The following is a 21876-nucleotide window of genomic DNA, read 5'->3' as shown; positions in this document are numbered from 1 at the left end:
AGTTCCCTGAGCTGAGGTGTGTGTGACCATGGGGGTTTGGTCACTATTCCTGACATCCCCAGCAGGGTCCCCTCAGTTCCCTGAGCTGAGGTGTGTGTGACTGTCACAGAGGTTTGGTTCTGAGCACCAGCTGAAGCTCAGATGCCATGCTCACCTCTGAGGAGTGCAGGAACATGTCAGCTTTCAGGAGAACACTCCCAGGATTACTCCCAGGACTTCCAAGCCTGCTTCCCACACTCTTTGGAAGCAGCAGTTGCCCATTTTTATTGGAAATCTTCCACAATGCCGTGGTTTGTAGGATGAGGGTGCAGGTTGCCTGTTATGTGCATGAGGAAGGGGAGGACCCTCGCTGGGGACAGGGCCCATTGCCAATGCAGAACTGGGATTGCTCCTTTGATTTTCTTAGGGGAGCTTTGAGCACAGGGATTTAAGAGCCCAGCTAGGTCTCCCCTGAATCAATACCCCTCATGCCGCAGTGACTGTCACTCATTCCCTGTGTTCCTGTGTCTCTTGGGACATTTTGGGGGGGAAGACACTGGACAGGGACCTGCTAGGGGGGTGCTGCAGAGCTGGAGCTGTGGGATGGGAACCCAGCAGGGAGGGTGCAGCAGGATTGGGAGCAATCGCTAAGAACAGCTGATTTTTTTGGGACTGGGAAGAAAATTGACTGTGGGGAGATGTAGGATAGTGGTGGATGACACGTGGAGTCTAATGATGGAGTGTGATCCCTTAGAGATTGCCCAGGGTAATGTAATTCCCTGGCACACAGAGAAACATGTGGAGCAGGGAAAGGGCAGGCACTGTCCCTTCCCCATGACACTCAGAGAGCCATGCTGCATGGCTGGCCGTGCTCTCTAGCTAGATAAAGGCCATGGGAAACTAGCTGCCCCAAAAGCTGGGTAGCCACCAGGATTCCAGGCAGGGGAGAGCTACTGGTGAAATGCTCCAGGGGCTGTTACATTTGAGACAGCCCTGGCTCCTGGAGTCCTGTGTCCTGGTCCCTGCTCTGCTGTGCCCTTCTGGTCTGACCCCATCTGAGCACTCTCCTCCTCTCAGGGGCAGGAAAACAGCAGAGGGGATGTGAGAAATGAGAGTGCTGCAGCAGCTCTGTGTGTGCAGTGTCATACAGTCAGAGCAAACCTTGGCTTGGAAGGGGCCTCAAAGATCATCTTGTTCCCTCTCAAAGAGCAGGTTTGGCCTTGATGTGGTGATAGAACCAAAGAGCCAAGTCTCTGCTGGGTGTTGCCTTTGTCAACCATCAGAAGACCCAAGGAATCCTCCCCTGCACAGAGGGCTGCTGCTTTCCCTGCTCCAGCTGCAGCCATCAGCAGGGGAAAGTGCAGACTCCAGATGTGGAGCACAGTGCAGACACAGCTGGTCCCAGCCCGCAGGGGCAGGACAGGGCAGTACCCTTACAGGTGCACACCTGAGCACAGGTGGTGCTCACAGGGCAGCAGCACAGCCTGGTGCTGCCCTCTGGCCCATCAGGGTTCAGCTTGCTGGGGCACACCTCCCCCCTGGCTCACTCAGCCCAGTCAGGGCTCCTGCCTGCAGCTCTCCAGCCTCTGCTCCAGCAGCCATAGCTTCCAGGCTCCTTGGACAGACCCAAGCCTTTCATCCAGCCTCTGGGCCACCTCTTGAGTCTTTCCACGTTTTGGATTCCTACTTGCTGGCTAGTCCAGCTTGAGTTTTACCAGCAGCTCTCCACATGTACCCAGAACAGAGTGAGCTGGTCCAGTAAATACAGAATGTGGGGAGAAGGCAGAGCAGATGTGCACTCAAGCCCAGGGCTTGGCCAGACCAGCACTGACCAGCAGCCTCTTGCTCTCCCCTGTATTTCCCCGTGCTTGTTCCTCACCTCCAGTCCTCTTTCTGTTCTGCTAAACGTCCCATACTAAGTGCTGCATATTCCCACAACACCTCCTTCAAGCTTCTTGCAGCCACTTTCCTACAAGAAATGTGCTGAGACAGCCCCTCATAATCTCCATTTCTTCTGCAGACTGGTTGCCAGGTTTTGTCACGCTCCTCTACTGTGGTGATTCCTTTGTGTGGTTGTTTTTGGTGACTCTGAGGATCGGATCCATCTGGGGTGTCTGAGCTGTGTGTCTGTTACCTGCACTGCCTTAGGGGCTGTGCACCTGTGTGGTTAATTTGTCACCTTTCTTGCTTGGTGCCCTGTCCTGTGATCAGCAGCCACTGCCCAGGTCCCTCTCATCCTTCCTCTTCCTGCAGGCACGTGCCAGCTACTGCCCTGGCATCCTCCTGGTCCATGCCAGGGGTGTCCTTTGGGGACAGTGCTCTCGGCAGAGGTCACTCTGGGCAGTTCCCAGGACAGCAGTACCCAATGCCATGGGTGGGACAGGGTGCTGGGAGGGTCACGGGGGGTGTGGACAAAGCCCTGCATGTCAGCTTAGTCTAGAAACTGCTCTCTGGGAAGGAGCTGGGGAGTTACAATAATATTTCTGTGAATCAGGCCCTGGGGAGTTGGCCTACAGAGCCCAGTTGATGTGACTGTTACAGTCATGTTGTTATTTCATGAGCTGATCAAAGCCCATCTTGGCAGCTCCTTTTTTCATGTCCTCCGTGTTCATTTTGGAAAGCTTTTCCAGAACCTAATGACTAGAAACCTTTTAATTTTCAGCTTTAACTTTTTCCTGTCTAGTTTTGTTGTTGTCGCTGTGCTCTCTCAGCTCAGCTCTCCTCACGTTTCTACCCCTTGTACATCCATGGAAAACAGTCATGTCCTTTGGGTTTCTAGGGAGGCAGTTTTAAATCTCAATTTTTTAGGAAAGGTTCTCTGTTCTTTCACATCTCCCTGTATGTGAGGTCACTTTTAATGCCTTAGAGCTGGCTACCATGACCTTGCCCAGCATGGGCAGCCAGTGGGGCAGTGACCAGTGGCAGGTCCTGTCAGCCATCAAATCCTGCCCACGGTGTCAGTCTCGGGGCTTTGGGTGACTGATGAGGGCACATGGCTCAGTGACACGGCAGCAGCTGCTTCTGCACGTGCCTGTGTCTTGGCACTGCTGCTGGAAGTCACTGTTTTGCTTCTCCCACGTGGAGACATTTGGCTGTGGGAGGTGGAACATCACCCCTGGCCTGCGTAGTCCCCTGGAGCGTGGTGTCAGCTGTGCAGGGAACGGGGAAAGGGGCAGGAGAGCTGAGTAGGAAAGGATCCGTGGGCATTCCCAGGTGCCTGTGCCCCTTTGCCAGGTCAGAGGGAGCTGGGAGCCCACGAGGTGCTTTGGGGCACAGGTGCCAGCAGGACAGGGCTCTCCAGGGCTCAGCCGAGCGCTGCTCTGACGCCGGCTTTGTTCTAGATCAATGGGGTAGACATGACAGAAGCCAGGCATGATCAGGCCGTAGCGCTGCTTACCGCGGCCTCCCCCACCATCGTGCTGCTGGTGGAGAGAGAGGGCAGAGCAGAGGAGCAGCCCGGCGAGGGAGGCTCGCCCCGCGCCCGCATGCACTCCCCGCCGCCGGGCCCCGGGGACAGCCCGCCCGAGGAGACGCCGGCACTGCCCAGGAACCACCTGTCCAAAGGGCTGGAGGATCAGTACCCTGTCGAGGTGAGTTTGGCTTTGGGGGCACAGTGCAATCCTGAAAGATGGGTGTTGGGATGGGGACCGGCCTGCCGGGTTATTGGGGCCTGGAGATGTCATTGTAGAAAGGCTTGGGGTGGAACGACCTGAAAGCCAGACCCATGGGCAGGGGCACCTTCCACTAGCCCAGCTCGCTTCAAGCCCTGTCCAACCTGGCCTTGAAAATTTCCAGGGATGGGGCAGCCACGCTTTCTTGGGATACCCTGTATCAGGGCCTCCCCACCCCCACAGGGAAGAATTTCTCCCCAATATCCCATCTAACCCTGCCCATTCTCAGGGAGAACCTGTTCCTCCTCGTGTCGCTCCAGGCCCTTGTCCAAAACCCCTCTCCAGCTCTCTTGGAGCCCCATTCTAGCTCTTCTCCAGGTTGTAGAGTCCCATGTGGGGAACCCCCTTGTCCCATGAGTGTTCAGCTTGTGCTTACCCATGCAAAACACCCCAGACTCCTTGTTTGTCAGTGTTTGTGGTCTGTAGGTGATATCCTTCATTGCCTTTGACACTGCTTCTTGTTCCCTTAAGGAAATCCACCTGGTGAAAGCAGGTGGTCCCCTGGGCCTCAGCATCGTCGGAGGCAGTGACCACTCCAGCCATCCCTTTGGGATTCATGAGCCAGGTGTCTTCATCTCCAAGGTAGGGTCCCAGCAGAGCTTCTCTGGGTGTTCTGAGCTGTTGGTTATTGGCATTAAGGTGAAGGATTTTGATGTGAGTCCAGCTGTACAGGATGGATTTGTGAAATAAGGGCATGGGACAGGGATGTGTGAAGTTTGTACTGCAGGTGCTGCTGCTGGAGCCATCTGAGGGCATGTGAAAGCCTCAGACCTTTATAATCCATGCTGAACCCTTTGGAGGGATCCCAGTCAGCTTTTGAAACTGCTGGGTTCACGTTGGCTTTAGTGAGTCCTGGGAAGATCCTGGCATTGCAGGAAGCCAGCCATTACTGGGAAGGTGCTGGTGGGACAGTGTGTGGCTGCTGGGGCACCCAGAGCTGCTCTGCTGCACTCAGGCCAGTGTCCTTTGATCCCACATTCCCTTTCCACTGGTGATGCCAATCAGGGGCAGCACACAGGCTGGCCACTGGCTGCAGCCTATTCCCCCACAGTCCTGCACATCCACACTCATGGGAATAGGATGCTCCGCAGGGAGAGGACGTCCCTGTGGAGCCCTTTCTGCTTCCTGACTTCTCTTGTCACTTGGAGAACCTGACTCCTCTGACACCTGTGGCTGGGTTCATACCTTGTTAAGGGCTGTTTGGAGTTCTAGGAGTGATGCCTGCCAGGCCTCTTCCTTCGTGTGCCCATGGTTTTTCTTGCAGTGCATCAGCGGGTCACTGATGCAGGATTTGCTCTTCTCAAAGCCTAACTGCCTCTTTCCCACCATCCCTGCTCCCCATGTGCTCACAGATTTCCTTGCTGACTCCTTTGTTTCCCCAGGAGTACAGGTTTGGTTGTATATTCAGCTCTCAGGAGCCCCTGTAGAGCATTGGGTGAGGATTGGAGCAGTACTGGTGCTGTCAGTCCTGGTTACACTCACAGGCAAAATAATGGCAACACTGGCACAAGATTGGTTCAGATTAAATTTGGAGTATGAGAATAACATATAGAATAGCATTACAAAGCGCACCCCACTTTGTTCTTTGCCAGTACTCCCAGATGTGTCACCTCTTGGGGAGTTTTGTCTGCAGAGAGAGGAGTCAGAGCAGGCCTGAAGGGTGTTGGAGGATGCCTGGGGACACAATCACATCTCCAAGGAGAGATGGACTGTTGTAGTTGAGATGGAGACAATACAAAGCAACGCACTCCATTCTCAGAAGGCTTCAAACTGTTTTTATTACAGCATCCATGCTTTTTATACATTCTGTCAGGGTCCCAGTTGTGGGTTTCTCTGGGTCTGGATTGAAGGCACCTGAGACAGTAATTCATGTTCACACTCAGGTGTTTATTATTTCTTATCATTGAAACAGTCTCACTACTGTGAGTTCAGCAGCTTTTCATTAGAAGGCACAAAATGGCCAACAACCTCTTGTAACAAGGTCTTTTAAGACTAAACTGTCCAATTAAGAGCTGACACCTGGATTATTTTCCCTTTTAAGCCAATAACTGGTCTCACAGAGCCCACAATGCGGATTTTTCTGCCCAATTACAAAATGCCACCCAAACCCATGGAGAAAGAAGGAAGAAGAAGCACAAAGAAGAAGCCCAGGACAACATCCTGTGCCCTTCATCTTGCTTCCATCCACAACATACTAAAAATCCCAAACCCTCAATTTCTCACCAAGTGATACACCTACTCTGCTCTCTATAATCTATTTCACACTTTTGTGGATTCCAGTCTGTCTTGAAGTCTAGGAAACTTTCTGCAGGAATGATGGTCAAAGTCAGTGCTCCCCTGGGGTTAGGGCACCCCAGAGCAGACAGAGTGTGCTGTGATGCACTGGATGCTCTGGGTTTCCACAACATTCTTACAAAACTCATAAATTTATACTTTACTTATTGATCACAAGAGGCAAACAAAGTGCTCATTGGAATAGGCAGTTGCAGGTTTCTTTATTTATCCTTCTTTCCTTCTTGGTTTCTGTGTCGACGACCTTGGTAGGAAATTCTTTCAGGGGTACCCATAGATCCTATTATCAGACTTCTCTCTGGCTCACAGAAGTCGCTGTAAAACCTCCTCCATAGTGGACTGCCCTTCTGTGTTGGTGTGTCACAGGTGATCCCGCGGGGGCTGGCGTCGCGCAGCGGGCTCCGCGTCGGGGACAGGATCCTGGAGGTGAACGGCATCGACCTGCGCCACGCCACGCACCAGGAGGCCGTCAATGCCCTGCTCTCCAATGCCCAGGAGCTCAGCATGCTGGTCCGCAGAGACCCCCCTCCTCCTGGCATGCAGGTGGGCTCTGGGGCAGTCACAGTGGGGTTCTGGGGCAGTTCTTACCTGGGGGGGGGAGGTCTGGGATAGGATACAGCCAGACTCCTGGAATTTCCTGCTCCTGACACCTTGTGAAGGCTGACCTAGAACAGAGGCTGGATGGAGCTAAAGAATAAAGTAGGGATTTATTAGGAGACCTCAGTAAATCCACCTTGGGCAGCAAAGGAGCCCAGCCAGGGCTGCACCCAAGATGAACCCAAAATGGTTACAAAAAATGAATGACAGGTCCTCACACTTCTATAAGTTTTGGTCCATTAGCATATTGGAGCTAATTGTCCAATTACAGCTTTAGCCCATGAAATCCCATCCTTCTTGTTTTCTTCTCTTCAGCCTGCGTTGTTTCTGCTCTTGGGCCTGAGATTTGGATCATTTGTCCTTGGTCCCCAGCTAGAGAAGGAATTGTTTTGTCTCCCTGCTCTGTGCAGAGAGCTCACCATCCCCTAATATGAAGCCCAGACCCACCCACTAAAGCAGCACAGAATGTGAAAAATATAAAAGCTAAAACCTGAGACACCACTGCTTTGGCAGAATCCAGTCACTTTTAAGTGTGTCTCCATCTGGGCTGTGCTGAGGATCTCTTGCCATGCCTGTGGTGACTCTGTCATCAAGGAACAGAAAAGAGCAGGTCCTACCCAACAGGAATAAACTGCCAAATGAGGGCTGGGGCTCTTTTCAGGGCATTTAGGGCTGTGGTCCCTCCAAGGAGTGTTCCCTCAGCTGAACTTAACCCATGAACGAGGAGACTCTTCTGTGTTTCCAGGAAATATGCATTGAAAAGGCTCCAGGAGAGAAGCTGGGCATCAGCATCCGGGGTGGAGCCAAGGGCCATGCTGGCAATCCGTTTGATCCCACTGATGAAGGCATCTTCATCTCCAAGGTACCAGAGCACCACCTCTGCAGGCACTGCCAGGGAGGAGGGTGAACCCTGGGGGAGCTGCTGGAATGTGCTCTCAGCTTTCACTGGTGCACCAGTTCTGGAGATTCTCCCTCCAGCAAAGGAGACAAGTCCTTATCCTTGCAGATTTCCTCCTGTACAGCAGCTTCACATTTTATTCATTTTATTTCCTGCTTGCCTTTATTTTGCTTTGTGTTTCTTCTCTTGTGTTTTTTCCTATAATGCAAACCCACACATCTTTCCTTGAACCCACATTTCCAGTGGTCCCCCTGTGCCTGTCCCTTCCTGACCACTTAGACATGCAACCTCTTTCCTCCTTCCATGGAAAGCACCAGGAATTCCTAACCTTTTCTCCTGTGCCATGCACTGCCTGTATGACTTTGTTCCTCTTTTAGGTGACTGCTTGTGTCACACAAAATTCTCACATCAGTTTTCCTCCAGAAATTACACGTTTTCTTGTTCAACTTCTGCTTATCACTCCTCCCAGCCCTTTCCAAAAAGTTTTTACTGCTTCTTCTTTGCTGGCAGCAGAGCACAGCAATGAGTGGTGTCATTTTGGTCTGGCTGCTGACAAAGAGGAGTCTGGGTGTTCACTTCATTGTAACTGTTTCCCTCTTTAGCTGTGTTTTTTTTTGGGTAGAAACTGATGTGAGTTATCCTCATGGCTGAAGACACTCCATAATAGGCAGTCAGCCCTGATAATTGATAATTGTTGCTGCTAAGGCAAGGGAACATTCGGCATTTGTTGTTATGTGGCTGTAACTGTTTTATCTGAGTTCTAAAGATCAAAGAATAAATTCCCTCTTTCAGAGTGACAGTTGCACGGGACATTTGTAACAGCAGCAAAAGAAAACCTGGGATTATTCTAACTGGCAGTTATTTTGAGTAGTTGGGTCTGGTTTTCTCTCCTGCAGCATCACAGGATTTGGGGGTGGAAGGTTCACAGTTTAGCCATGGCACAGAGTTAGTTTACCCCATCTCCCCTCCCTGTTTTTCCCAATACTTGTTGTTTTAGCCTGCAGAGAACCAAAATCCTGAACTTCTCTGCCCTCCCTTGAGCTTTGTTACTCCCCTCAGCCTTTCTTACCTGTCCTGCCTGGAGGGTTTTTTCCTGCCACTGATTTTCCTTGGTTATTTGTAGTAACCAGGAGACAAAGTGGTACTTTTCCTCTTCTTCCTCTTTGCATGTCTGATCCCTGCCTCCTTCCTCCTTAGTTTGTCTTCATTTGTATTTCCATTGTGTCTCTCTCCCATCACAAAATGATTTCTCTTTTTGTGTGTGTCCTCCTCACCCGCTTCTTTCCTTGGCTACATAGAACCAAGAAGGCTTCAAACTGTTTTTATTACAGCATGCATGCTTTTTATACATTCTGTCAGGGTCCCAGTTGTGGGTTTCTCTGGGTCTGGATTGAAGGCACTTGGGATGGTAGTTCATGTTCGGACAACAAATTTCAAATTCACATTCTTTTATTTTACACAAAAGATTCTTCCACACCTGTTCCTTCTTCCACACCTGTTCCTTCCACCAGCCTGTTCTTCCTGTTCTGCCCTCTCCATAGTTCTTGCAGATCCTCCCCCTGCCTTGCAGCTGCAGTTGTCCCCATTCCCTGTGTGTGCTGTCACCTCTCCATGTCCCCACACTCTCGTGTCCCCTCTGAGCTGCTCCAATGGCCCCTGGTGTGTTGCAGGTGAGCTCCTCGGGGGCTGCTGCCCGGGACGGCCGCCTGCAGGTGGGGATGAGGATCCTGGAGGTGAACCACCAGAGCCTGCTGGGCATGACACACACCGAGGCCGTGCAGGTGCTGCGCGCCGTGGGTGATGCGCTGCTTGTGCTGGTCTGCGACGGCTTCGACCCCAGGGCCGCCGCTGCCATCGAGGTGAGGCTGCAGGGCAGGGCCTTGGGGCCACCACAGTCCCCCACAGGGATCCCAGCAGGGCTGGGTGCCAGCTGTGGCAGCGTGGATCCCAGCAGGGCTGGGTGCCAGCTGTGGCAGCATGGATCCCAGCGAGGCTGGGTGCCAGCTGTTGTAGCAGTGTGGATCCCAGCAGGGTTGGGTGCCAGCTGTGGCAGCGTGGATCCCAGCAGGGTTGGGTGCCAGCTGTGGCAGCGTGGATCCCAGCGAGGCTGGGTGCCAGCTGTGGCAGCGTGGATCCCAGCGAGGCTGGGTGCCAGCTGTTGTAGCAGTGTGGATCCCAGCAGGGTTGGGTGCCAGCTGTAGCGGCATGGGGTTCAGATGGTGGGTGCTTGTACCTATTTATAGTGAAACAAGGTGACCCCCTCTCAAGTATTCTGTGTATGAAATGGCTCCCAAGGTATTAGAAAGTCTTTTTTCTCCCAGTCCAATGACCAAAGAAGTTGATATTTGTCGGTTCTGCTTTTCAAGGTTATTTATTTTCTCTTATCTATTGCATTCTTTCTCTGACTTGCAGAGATCTGTCTGGCAGGTCTGGTTGTGGCACACTGACCACCCTTGGAGTGGTGTTAGCTTTTTATACTAAGAACTACATGTACATTATTTACAATAATTTTCAAATACCTATCACCTATGTTAGACAGTCTGTCTCTATTCTAAACCAATCCAAAAGTGCCACCATCACAGCAGAAGATGGAGAACAAGAAGAAGGACAGGACATGCCCAGATTCCTCCATCTTGCCTCTTGAACCCCCATTCTAAAACCCCAGAATTCTACTTTTTCACCCTGTGACAAATTAACTATCATTCTACTCAAACTCTTGTGGCTTGTAAATCTTCACACAGAGTTGGTAATTGTTTCCATGGGCTAAAATCGAAGGCACAGGTAGTTTTGACTCCGTGCCAAGGGCTCAGAGCCCCTTGCCAGGTTCTCGAGTCCTCCAGGGCAGCCAGAGGAATGTGCTGGGTCCCAACAACTGACCAAGGAATGATTGGCATCTGACTCCAAGGCTTTGGGATGCTGAACACTCCCTTTAGTAAAACTATACTATATTACATTATACTGTATTAAAGAGAAATACTATATTATATCATACTTACTACTAACTACTGAAAATGTCATGGCTGTCTGCCAACAGCCAGGACACAGCTTTGACCCAATAGGCCAATTAATACAAACAATCATCACCAGAATCCAATTACCAAATTCCTTCAGGTAAACAACCTTCCCAACGCATTCCACGTGTGCGAAACACCAGGAGCAGCAAGCAGAGATAAAAATAGTTTTCCCTCTGTGCCTCTCCAGGAAAAAAACTAAGAGAGAGAATTATGTCTCTCTCTCTGCAGAGATGTGAATGCCATACCTATTCCCCAGTAAGCATTTCCTGTGGAAAAGTTGCTTGGGCAAACGCTCAGGCAAGGCAGTCAAGTCCCCACGCCACACTCACCACGGCTGGCTCAGCAAAGAGTCACAGAAGGGCCTTTTGTAGGGTCACTTCCAGCAAAGGTTTATTGCAACACACAGAAGGGAAGTCAAGGCCATGTGCTCTGCACAAGATTTATGTCACTGTTGTATTAGGGACAGGTGAATGAAGTGACACAGACTCCTGTATTCTCAGAAGGCAAATGCCTAATTTATTAGACACCACACATTTTTTTATAGACAGTTCTGACAAAGCTGGACCTGGTTGGTCCTCAAGCAACAACTAATTAGGAACAACATCCTTCTTGTACACTTCTTACCAGTAAACAGCACATTCAAAACTCCAGCTGCAAAGTTTAAGGATTGTTTTAATTCTTTCTCTGAGCTTTCTTTGAACTTCCCAGAGCATTTCCTGGTAAAGTTATCTGACTTTCCTTCTGACCAGACTGTCAGCATCCACAGGTTTAGGTAGGGGCAGGGCAAAGGGCATTGGCCTACAGGGGGGACCGGGCTGGCCACCAGAGATACCACAACCAATGAGGGAACAGGGAGAGGAGAAACCATGAGAATTTGGGACATATGGGGAGAGGAATTGGGGTGGATGCAAGGCTCCATGGAGGAGTCCTTTCTGTCCACCTTGGTGGGGAGAACTCTATGGTGGGTCTTTCCAGGCAATGCCCAGGGGATTTCCCTGAGGGGGAAGGATTCAGGGGATTCCACATCCACAGAATGCTGATTTTCCCAACCTTCTGCTGTAGATTTGTTTGGATTTTGAGATCCCAGGTTTCAAGGTCTGACCTATGAAATGAACTGGAAGGGGTCTCCAATCCAGAAAAGCAGTGGTTCCTCAGGACTGTCTTTCTCCTGCTGGTTCTAGAACTGTTCCACAGTAGCACTGCACTGAAAAAAATACATTTTCAAGCTCCTTTCACTAAACTATTTATGCCCATTTTTTCTTGGGCAGTGTTACATTTACAATAAATGGTCTGGCTCTTTATTGGTGTTCACCGTTCCCCACAGGATAGAACTTCCTTGGACCAACCCCATGCCCTCTCAGATTTCTGCTTCCAAAGCTTAGCTAGTGAGCTTTTGTAATCTCCAGCAGAACGTGAAGCCAGTCCCTGCTCACCTTATCCCCTTCTTGCACCTGGATCAGTTTGAATTCAGCTTACTTTGACCTTGGGTTCCTCGAACAATTGTCAGCCTAAATGGCAGGGATGGAGCTGGATGCTCTTCAGGTCCCTTCCAACCCAAACCAGTCTGGGGTTTTATGGAATAAGGCTTCAAGTTGTTGGAAGAGTTCTGTGTCTGACTTGCTTGGGATTGTCCTGCTACTCTGTGTGTGGGAGGCTCGAATAGGGAGTTTCTGGGATGAATTCTGTGGCTCCCACCAGGTGTGATGTGCTGTTTGCTTTGCAGATGTCCCCAGGAATCATTGCCAACCCTTTTGCTGCTGGCATCGGGCGCAAGAACAGCCTGGAGAGCATCTCCTCCATCGACCGGGACCTGAGCCCCGAGGAGCTGGAGATCCTGCAGAAGGTGGGTGTGGGCCTGAGCTGGGAGCAGAGTGGAAGCACTTTCTGGAAGTCTGGTGTCTCCCTTGGTGCGTGCAGCCTGCAGTGCTGTGCAGTGGGCCTGGCCTGGGATCAGCAGGGCCCAGCACGTGGATCAGGAACACGCTAGGATGGGACTGTGACACCTTGGTGAGGTTCTAGGTGCTGCAGGTGTGGAGAGAGCATGGGGTGAGGTGGCTCTAACTCTACTCTCTCCTAGGAGATGGAAATGTTGAGAGAAGCCACTCAGTGGGAGAGAGAAGAAATGGAGAAAGTGGTGAGAGATCATTTGTGTAGCAGAATGTGTTTGTGGCAGTGGCTCTGCCGAGCCTGTGGGTCCCAAGGAAGGTGTCTCACGTTATCTCTGCTCCACTGTAGTGCCATGGGGAGCTCTGGAGCTCTGCCCCATTGTCAGTGCCATGGGGAACTCCGGAGCTCTGCCCTGGTGTCAGTGCCATGGCAGTTCTGGGTCTCTGCCCCCTTGGCAGTGCCATGGGGTGAGGCTCTGGGCATTCCCTCTCTGCAGTGCACTGCTCTGTTGCCCTGGCTCTCTTAGGCTGTGCTGCACCTCCCTGTGCTCCTCTCTGGTGATGTTTCTGTGGCATTCACAAAGACCACCCTTGTTACTTGCTGGTAGCTCCTGGCCCAGCTGCAGCTTCCAGGAAAATGGCCAATGAGCTTGGAAGTCCCAAATTTAATCAGTTTTCTCTGTCCAACACCCTGTGACTGACAGAGGATTTGTGAGCAGAGATGAGAACACGAAGCTCTGAGCTGCCCTGAGTGGAGAAGTGATGCTGTTGGTCAGTCACAGCTTTGTGCTCCTCAGTTCACATGGTCATTTCTCTACTTTGCTGTGGGAGTTTTGTGTCTCTGCCCACTGGCTCAGTCTTGCACAGAAAGGGAATTTCACAGAAATGGATCAGCAGACTCAAGCCTCTTGAGGACTTAGAGTTTCCAGTCATCCTTCTTAAAACAGAGGGGTGACTGGAAGTCAGAGTCACTGAAAGAAGTGGGAAAACAGAATTCTTCAGTGTTGTCAGTGGGGAATCTGCTCTCCTGGCAGAGGTGTGTGTGCATTTTTCAGGTGTTTGTCAGGTTCCAGGTTCAGATACACCTGAAGGTTCCCTGGGCTCTCTCCGCAGCTGCAGTTCCTCAACTGGTTCACATTTGCTGCCCCACAAGAGCAGGGTGAGGTTGGCAGTTCTGGGAAGTGGAATGACCTCACAGAATAATCTTCAGCCTGATCCATCTGAAGATGTCCCTCATTGCAGGGGTTGGACAGGATGACCCTGGAAGGTCTCTTCCCACCCAAACCATCCTGACTGATTTGGGTAGGAGGGGCCTCAGTAATTCTCTTGGTTCAGCCTAGAGCAAAGTTCAGATCACATTTAGGTTTTCCCTGTAAAATGTCTCATTCCTTGCCTGGTAAGGAACTCAGTGTGGTTTGGTGTGGTTTCAGCAAACCTGATTTCATTGTGTTTCTGTCTGAGCAAAGAATTCCTGCCAGTTTTAATGTGGGCAGTATATGGATTTGTATATGGATATATAGATTGAAATATATTCCAGGAGAGTTCAGGTGCTGTGGGTCAGTATCAGCATTCCTAACACCTGTGAATATAGCAAGTGTGGTCCCAAATTATGCTGCTGGGGCTGAGCAGGCGCCACTTGTCCAGGTTCAAGTGGAGAAAGACTTTGCCAAAATTTATATTGAGATTACTTAAAAACACTTGGGTCAAAAAAAAGCCCAGAGAAACCTTTATGATTGGTGAAGTAGCCTTGGCCATATCTCATTTTAAAAACGCTGATGTATATTGGTGCCCCTTCCCTTGGTGTGCCAGGAGGAGGCAGCAACGGATGCTCCAGGTCCCTGGACCTCCTGGGATCCTGAGGCCCCTGAGCAAAGACATGTTTTTCTGCTGGGCCTTTTAAACCTTGAATCTGGGATTGTCTCTAAAACTGGTTTTAATGATTAAGTTTGTCCCAGTGATGGAGCCAGCATTCCGTGGTGGCCATTGGAATACTGAAGGAAGTTCCTGTCCCGTGCCAGATCCCTGTTCATTTCTGTCACCATTTTTGGAACGTTTTTCTTACCCTTCAATGTTTCATGTTCATTCTTGCACAAGAGCAATGGAGACCAAATGTGTCTCCAGTCCAGAGGAAGCTGTGAACTGAGTAACTGGGAGGAATTATGCCTTTGCTCTACTCGTGGTAGAAGTTCTCAAACCCATTCACTGCTGATACCTCCTGCCTCCAGTTCTCTGACAATTGAGTTTCTAGTAGAAGTGTCAGTAACTCTGAGTCTCTGTAGACTGATTCCTGCTGCTCCCTCCTGCCTCTGTGGCTGTAGTTTTTCTAGTCTTAATCCAGTTTCCCCCCAGCTATTGTCAGAGATGGATTTGGAGCAGAATTTGGAGCCACAGCTCCTTCTGGGCTGACTGGTGCTCCTGTCACTCCTCAGAATATGACCTCAGAGAAGAGTCACACACCACATTAGTGTCACCTGGAACCCTCACCCTACAAAGGACTCTTGGTCAAAACAAGCATAACCAGATTCAGAATAAACTTTACCTTGACTATCCCTCAATATCCTTTTGGGAGTTGTGATCCTCCAGAGGATTAGTGACTTCTCAGGCTGCTTAGCCTTGCTTGGAGCTCACAGGGTGATGTGGAGCAGTGGGAATCTGTAGTGCATGGAATCTGTTAAAAACAGGGCCCAAGTGCTCAGCAGAATTTTTGGTTGGTCCCTCTGAGCTGCCTTCCACCTCCTAGGGTCAGGACTTCTGGACCATCTGGTTCCTGCTTGGGGAGAGCAGCTGGGAGGGCTCCATGGACAAGAGAAGGATGCTGCTGTGCTGTCCCCAGGCCTGGCTCTGCCCAGAGCTGTCAGGTCACAGAAATATCAGTGCCCAGAATCAGTCCTTAGGACAAGCCCTGCCTTGTTCCCTTCCTCTTGCAGCCTGAAGCAGTCCATGACTGGGGCTTTTGGGATGAGTCACTGGTCACTCTCTAATGGCCCTGCAGTGCTGAGTGGCAGCTGGTGCTGAGCCGAGACCTTTCTGTCCCTTTGGATGTGTTTGCATCATTGTGTCTGTGGTGCTGTAAGCCAGCAAGGCCTGTGCTCTGTGGATTTGCTTTTCTGTTCCCTCCCAGCCTGTCCTGTCTGTGCTCCATCAAGGTGTCTTCCAGCAGTGAGCAAACTCCTCTCTCTTGGTGTGCTTATGCTTGGTGGCACAGTAGCTCTCTCTTTCCCAGGATTGTCCCTGCTGAGGATCCTGGGAGCACCTGCTCTCCTCACCTGTGGCACCCAGATGTTCTTGTTCTGTCCCTGTCCTTTCCTCTAGCAGTGACAGTGCCCAATTCCAGCTCCTCCCTACCCAGTGCCAATGTTGGTGCTGGGTTCTGCTGCCCCTCTCCTGGTGCTGGCACTGCCCCTGTGTCCCCTCAGCAGTCCTGCCCAGCTGTGTGACCTCTGTGCCTCTCTCTTCTCTCTGCTCTGCTCTGGCTCTGTCTGTCCCACGGAAGGAGCGGATGCGTAGGGAGCGGGAGGCAGCCACGCAGCAGCTTGAGGAGGAAGCAGAGGTGAGCAGCACAGGGGAGGGGCTGGAGAGGCCCAGAAAAGGGCTGCAGCTAGACTGGAAGGCTGGAGAAATCCCCAAAAAGAGTTTGTTGCCCAGAGCTTGTGTTCTCCACTCCCTCCTCTAAGAGGATCTGGCTTTGGGGATTAGAGATCAGAACTGAAGAAATGTGTAAAGGGATTGAGGAAAATGGGCTGGGTTAGAAACCTTGGCTTCTCTTTAGGGTTAGAAAGGCAATATGTGGGAAGTAAAATGGAACAAAGTTGTACAGTGAGTGTGAGTTAAGGCTGGAAAAAGGACCTGTAGAGGAATTGCAGACTTGCATTCTTACATGTGTCCAGGTCCATCATTCCAGGTGCTGTTGGAGCAAACAGGTGGGTATGGCACATTCTCTGCTCCATCAGGAGGTGGACATGGGGCAGGGATCTGAGCAGCAGTGGGTGCCAGGGGTGCACAGTGTCAAGTTCTCTCTGGGGTTTCCCAAGCCTGGCTCCTGCCACGAGTTCACGTGGTTGTGCTTTGAACAATTCCAGCTCTTTTTCCAGGTAGTGGGAGCTCTGATGGAGACAAGACCTGGGTTATTATCAGGGTGGTTCCCTTTTCATTGCTCTTTCTCATTGATTTAGTTGACTTTGGGCCTGACCTGTTCCTGTTTTTCTCACCCTCTCCAGAACGTCCCCAGTGAACCCCTGCGCCTGGACTACCGGACCCTGGCAGCACTGCCCAGCAGTGGCCTGCAGAGAGGCAACCGTGCTGTGAGTGGGGGTCCTGGGGGGCTGTGGAGGGGGAGTCCCTGCAGGGGAGGCACTGAGGGGCTGTGGAGGGGGGAGGGTCCCAACAGGGGAGGCCATGGTCCTACAATCACCTGCCCTCCGCTTGTGCCGTGGTGTGGGAGGTGACAAAGGAAAACTGGGCAGCAGAGCTCTGGGGAGCTCAGGCACTGAACCAGGAGCTGCAAAAGAAAGATGGGAATAAGAAAATGAGGAGGGCAAGAGCCAGGCAGCTTTGTGTTTTGGGAAGGGAAGTGGCAAAGTTTGAGAGCTGCAAAAAGCAGAGTTGGGAACAAGGCAGAAAGAACAGCCTGGTGGGAGAGAAGGGGATGTGAGTGGGGAGTTCATGGATTTCTTGTGGAAGGAAGAGGCTCCAGAAAGCTGCTGAGGAGGAAAGAAAGATCCTTCCCGAGACAGTGTGGCAGTGTTTTGTGCACGGCTCAGTTGTGAATCCTTTGTGGGGTGGTGTTTAGGAAAGGGGAAGGATGAGGGTCCTGAAACTGAAAATATTAAAAATAGAAAATGTTTAAGGCCAGGTGGGACAGTGCTTGGAGCCATCCATTCAGTGGAAGTGTCTACCCCTGGTGCTCTAGTGGAAAGGACCCTGACCATGGCAGGGGTGGGACTGGCTGCTCTCAGGGTCCTTCCAGCCCAGGCTGCCCTGAGGTTCTGTTAAAGCCAAGTTTCCCCCAGGCCTGCAGAAGGGAGGTGGCTGTGGTTCTGTGCTGTGGCTGAGCCCTGTGGCTCCTGTATCCTGTTGTGTATCATGACTCCTGCCCTGCACATTCCTGTCCTGTGCCCTGCCTGGCAGTCCCTCACTGGTTGTAGCCAGGAGAAATTCTAGATTTCAACAAACTTCACAGATTACAGACTTACCTCTCTCCTGTGTTGTTTGAAATCTCACCTCTCCATCTTTTCTTTCTTTTATCTGTCCTGCATCACACCCATTCTACTGGGTTTCTGCCTGCTCCTTCACACATCCTCAGTCTTTCTCCTTTCCTCCTGTTGCAGCAAGATTTCCATTTGCTGTCATCATCCCATTCTGCATTCCCATTCTGGTGTTTTGGGATCATCTCTTTTACCTTTCCTGTCTCCATCTCCTTCCATGCAGACAGGTCTCCTCTCCTGTTCTCTTTCCTCTGTTACTCCAGTGACAGTTCTGCTTTGGCTCCAGCTCTGCCTCCTTTTCTTCCCACTCTTCCCAGCTTTGGGCTTTTCCCTCTTGCTGTTCACACAGCAAAGCAGTATCAGGAAAAGATTTATTTTTAGCATCTCTGAGTGTAACTCAGGAGCTGGAAGAGGGGAGAGTCAGCCCCAGGCAGCAGCTGGCTGCGTGCAGGACAGCTCAGGGTGGTGCAGAGCAGAGCAGCTTTGGGGCTGTGCCTGGCAGGGGGGTCAGCCTGGGAACGCCAGGCACGGGAATGTGGGGCTGGGCACAGGGCCGTGGGTGCTTCTAAAAATGTCCCATAGCAGGGAGGGCCCCAGCCAAGGGGGCCTGTGTCGGTCCAGCTGTCACCAGCCCTGTCTTTGCTCTGGTTTGAAAAGGACATCTGCCTGGGTTCAGGGAGGTGCTGGTGGTCCTTCAGGTGCTGTCCTGGCCTGTTAGGTGACCACTGGAAGACTCAGCCAGGGTCAGTCCAGCCAGTGGAAGAGCAGGCAGGTCAGTGACAGACTGTCTGTCTCTGGGCAGCCTCCGCCAGGTGACTGGGGCTCCTGCCCTGTTCCCATCGTGGTTTTCTCCTCTTTCCTGTCTCCAGGCAGTTCTCACCACAGTTGTTCTCTCTGAGCAGTGGCTGGGTGTCTTTTACTGCTGCACAGCTCCCTGTGAGGGAGCTGCAGGGAGCTGTTCCTGTCCTCCCCATGCCACACAGGGATCTGTAGGGAGCTGTTCTTGCTGTGAAGCAGGAGGAGGTGCAGGTCCATCTGTCCCCTGTGGAACAGGAGGTGTAGATCTCTCCACTGACCGCTGTAGCTATGGGTGGAGTTGGTCAGGAGGCTTCCTCCAGAACAGCCACCAGGGAAGGGAGCAGTGGTTGTCTGTCTTGGATCTATCTGAGCTGCTGCATCTGGGGCCCTTTGTGAGGAGGATTTAACAAAGGCTGACAAGATGCCCTTTCTCTTTGTCCACTGTTACAAACCAAACTGAAAATTCCCGTTGGAAGCAACATGGGAACGCTTGTTTTGGGGATGCTCTTTTGCCATGGAGGGCACTGCAGCCTCTGGAGAGAAGCTGTGGCTGCCCCTGGATCCCTGGAAGTGTCCAAGGCCAGGTTGGATGGGACTTGGAGCAGCCTGGTCCAGTGGAGGGTGTCCCTGCCCATGGCAGGGGTGGAACAAAATGAGCTTTCAGGTTCCTTCCCGCCCAAACCATCCTGGGATTCTGTGACTCTCTGACATTTCCCTTACAGAAATAAAAGAGTTGCTGCAGTCTCTGCCTTCTGCAGTGAACAGGAATGAAAGCCAGACCCCTGAGGGGCTGATCACAGCAAAACCATCCAAGTCTAGTTTTGCTTTCTGGGCTATGAGAGATGGAGAAGACTTGGCATGTCTCAATACCAGGTCACCATGATTAGTTAATTAGCAACTTGTACTTTCTGTTCTGAATCTATTTCTCTTCAGTTTCTTGCCATTGGTTCCTTTTTTTCACTTGTTCATGGATTTAAAATTGGATTTCTTTCAGTGCCAGGGAGGATGCAGGGTAGCACGTGTCTGTTCTGTCTGCAAGCTGGGAAAGCTTGCTGCATTGCCCAGATTCTTACCCAAAATAGAAATTGTGGCTTGTCTGACAGGCATAGCCCTGGTGAGGCCGGGGAGTGAGGAATCCCTCACCAGGATGTGCTACAGCAGGAGCTGGAGCATCCAGGGAGATACAGACTCAGCCCAGGTACAGCTGGGCCCAAGAACAAAACAGGGACTGAGGCTGCCCACTGACCATGAGGCATGATGGCACTCTGGGGAAAAGGGGCTAAAAGCAGGGTTTTTACACTGAAAAATCACACACAGCAGAGTGCCTCAGGGTAGCACAGGCTTCACTGGTGAGGAAACACGATATGAGCCAGGGCTCTGCCAGCGACAGAGGTTAGGTTGGGGGTTAGGGGAGGGCCTCTGAAATTCCTGAGCCTCCCAGCTGCCATTGTAGTCACCAGCCCACCCCTGAGAGCTATTTTGGTGACCACTGCCATGACACAGGAGATGAAGAATTTGCTCTGAGCAGGAGAGGTCTTTCTGCTCCCTGGAGGCGCTTGAATGGAAGCTTTGGTCTTTGCTCTTTGGCTGTCCCTGCTCCCCTGAGGAAGGCTCTGGCTGGGGTAACAAACTCTCTTCTGTGGCACTAAGGGGAAGGGTCAGGGCTTCACTGGGGCTGTGTGCTCTGAGCCTGACAGAGCTGGGGCTGCCCTCAGTCCTGCCACCAGCAAGAGCCACCCAAAGGGTCTGTGCTCACTGAGCTCTGGTGGTTGGGGTGTGCTGTGAGCACTGGGGCCCTTAAAGCATGTTCACCTGGGCAGGTGTGGTGGGTATGGTGTGACTCTGTGGCAGCACTGGGGTGACAGCAGAGGCTGGGCCATATATGGTGGGGCTCAGTGAAGTGGGGGTTGAACTGGAGCGTCTCCAGAGGTGCCTTCCAGCCCCAGCAGTTCTGTGGTTCTGTGTGCTGAGGTGAGGAGGGTAGCATGTGCTTGTACAGGTGTTGGTGGTGGGTTTGGCTGGGGAGCAGCTGCAGGAAGGTGTGTGAGTTGGAGCAGTGCAGCCTGTCGGCTCCCTGGGCTGTGTGTGCACAGCAGGGTCCTCTCCCAGGAGTTACACTGAGGGTTGGTGGCAGAGCAGGAGAGGGTCGGGATACTGTGCGGGCGTTAGCACTGGAATTCTCTCCCCTGTCCTTCAGCAGCCGCTCTGTATTTTCCCCCTCCTCCTCTTTACTCTGTTCTCCTCATTTCTCTCTGACCCTTGTGTTTCCTCTCAGCCTGTTGAGTGCTCTAAGCCCAGCTGCAGCATGGAGGGTGACTGCGCCGTGCTGTCCCCGCGGGCCTGGCACGGCCGGGCAGCGTCCCCGGAGCCGGCGGCGGGCACGGCCGGGCCCCCCCGGCTCCCCACGCCTCCCCAGCAGGACCCCGAGGGGTGCCCCTTGTCCCAGGAGCAGCTGCCAGAGACGCCAGAGTGTTTGATCGACTCGCAGCCCATCCCCTTCAGTGAGAACCCCTTTGTGGTGGCCAACCGCAGGGGCAAGGCCACGGGCACGGCTGGCCTGGGGGGGCCTCCCCTGGGCTATGGCAGGGGGGGCGTGCTGAAGACCAGCCTGTACTCCAAGGCAAGCAGCGTGTGGTGTGTGGCATGCACTGACACAGCCCGGGCCACTGCACCCTACTAAACCCTGGCACCGGGCAGCACGGCGCCCACGGGCCGGTCCCCACCCCGTGTGCCCCCACCCTGTGCCACGTGTGGGGCCACCCCAGGGTCACCACGGCATCCTCCGGCCACTAACACACCCTGGTGGTGGGGATGTGGGGACAGGATGGCATCTGTGACCTCCCTGCTGTCCCTTGGGGTCTGGCTGGGAGCAGTGGTGTCCCTGCCCACCCGGCTGGCAGCACTGGTGGGGATCAGTGCTGTGCCACACTTCTGGCCCTGGGCCTTAGCACTGCCCTTCTCAGAAAGGAGAAAATCTGGAAAACACAGTAGATCCGCAGCCCAGGAGCTGCTCCTCCCAAGTGACGCCATCCACTAGATCAAGACTTGGGAATTCCAAGGGAGAACTTTGCTTTCTGTTCTGGGAAATCTGTATTTGACATTCCTGTGGTGGAGCAGGGACTGGAGCCAAAGATAGCACCCTCCAGATGAGCACCACATTGCTCTCCCCTTTTTCCTTTTTAAGCCTTTTGGGAGGTCTGAAAATCAAAGCAGCCCCACATAAACAGCCCCATACACAGCAGATCAACCAAGCAATCAACAAACCCAATCCTCAGCTGTAGTGATCTTGGAGGTGGCTTAGTTCCTTGCTAGGAATTTCTCAGGTGTGTAGCCAGGTGCGCCTAGAGCAAGGTATCTGGAATCTGTGCTCCAGTATAAACTTCAGGTCACTTCAGGCTTGGTGTGTCAAAATACTGACTTGATTCAACGGGCCATGTGCATGGCTGTGGTATTAGTGACTGGGAGCTGTAGGTTTGCCTGAATAGTTCCCTAAATCCCAAATGACCTGCCTCTACCTTGAGGCATTAGAAATCCTTG

The 21876-nt window shown here is 52.3% G+C and overlaps 1 protein-coding gene across 20 annotated transcripts in view; it reads left to right on the top strand.

Moving 5' to 3' along the window:
* The window catches only part of SCRIB (scribble planar cell polarity protein), a 105326-nt gene that overhangs the window by 57316 nt on the left and 26134 nt on the right, over positions 1 to 21876 (top strand). For 10 of the 20 annotated variants that reach the window (XM_084217177.1, XM_084217165.1, XM_084217174.1 and 7 more), the window contains 10 exons: positions 3321 to 3569; positions 4122 to 4232; positions 6309 to 6485; positions 7285 to 7401; positions 9108 to 9296; positions 12175 to 12294; positions 12529 to 12585; positions 15831 to 15887; positions 16555 to 16638; positions 20615 to 20959. In XM_084217177.1, the coding sequence (XP_084073303.1) occupies positions 3321 to 3569; positions 4122 to 4232; positions 6309 to 6485; positions 7285 to 7401; positions 9108 to 9296; positions 12175 to 12294; positions 12529 to 12585; positions 15831 to 15887; positions 16555 to 16638; positions 20615 to 20959 (1506 nt within the window). The remainder of the gene's footprint in view (positions 1 to 3320; positions 3570 to 4121; positions 4233 to 6308; positions 6486 to 7284; positions 7402 to 9107; positions 9297 to 12174; positions 12295 to 12528; positions 12586 to 15830; positions 15888 to 16554; positions 16639 to 20614; positions 20960 to 21876) is intronic. The other 10 variants (XM_084217173.1, XM_084217170.1, XM_084217171.1 and 7 more) reach the window with 4 other exon arrangements.

This window comes from Fringilla coelebs (genome assembly GCF_963513975.1).
Source record: "Fringilla coelebs genome assembly, chromosome: 1".
Lineage (NCBI taxonomy): Eukaryota > Metazoa > Chordata > Aves > Passeriformes > Fringillidae > Fringilla > Fringilla coelebs.
This window is presented reverse-complemented; position numbering and strand designations above follow the sequence as displayed.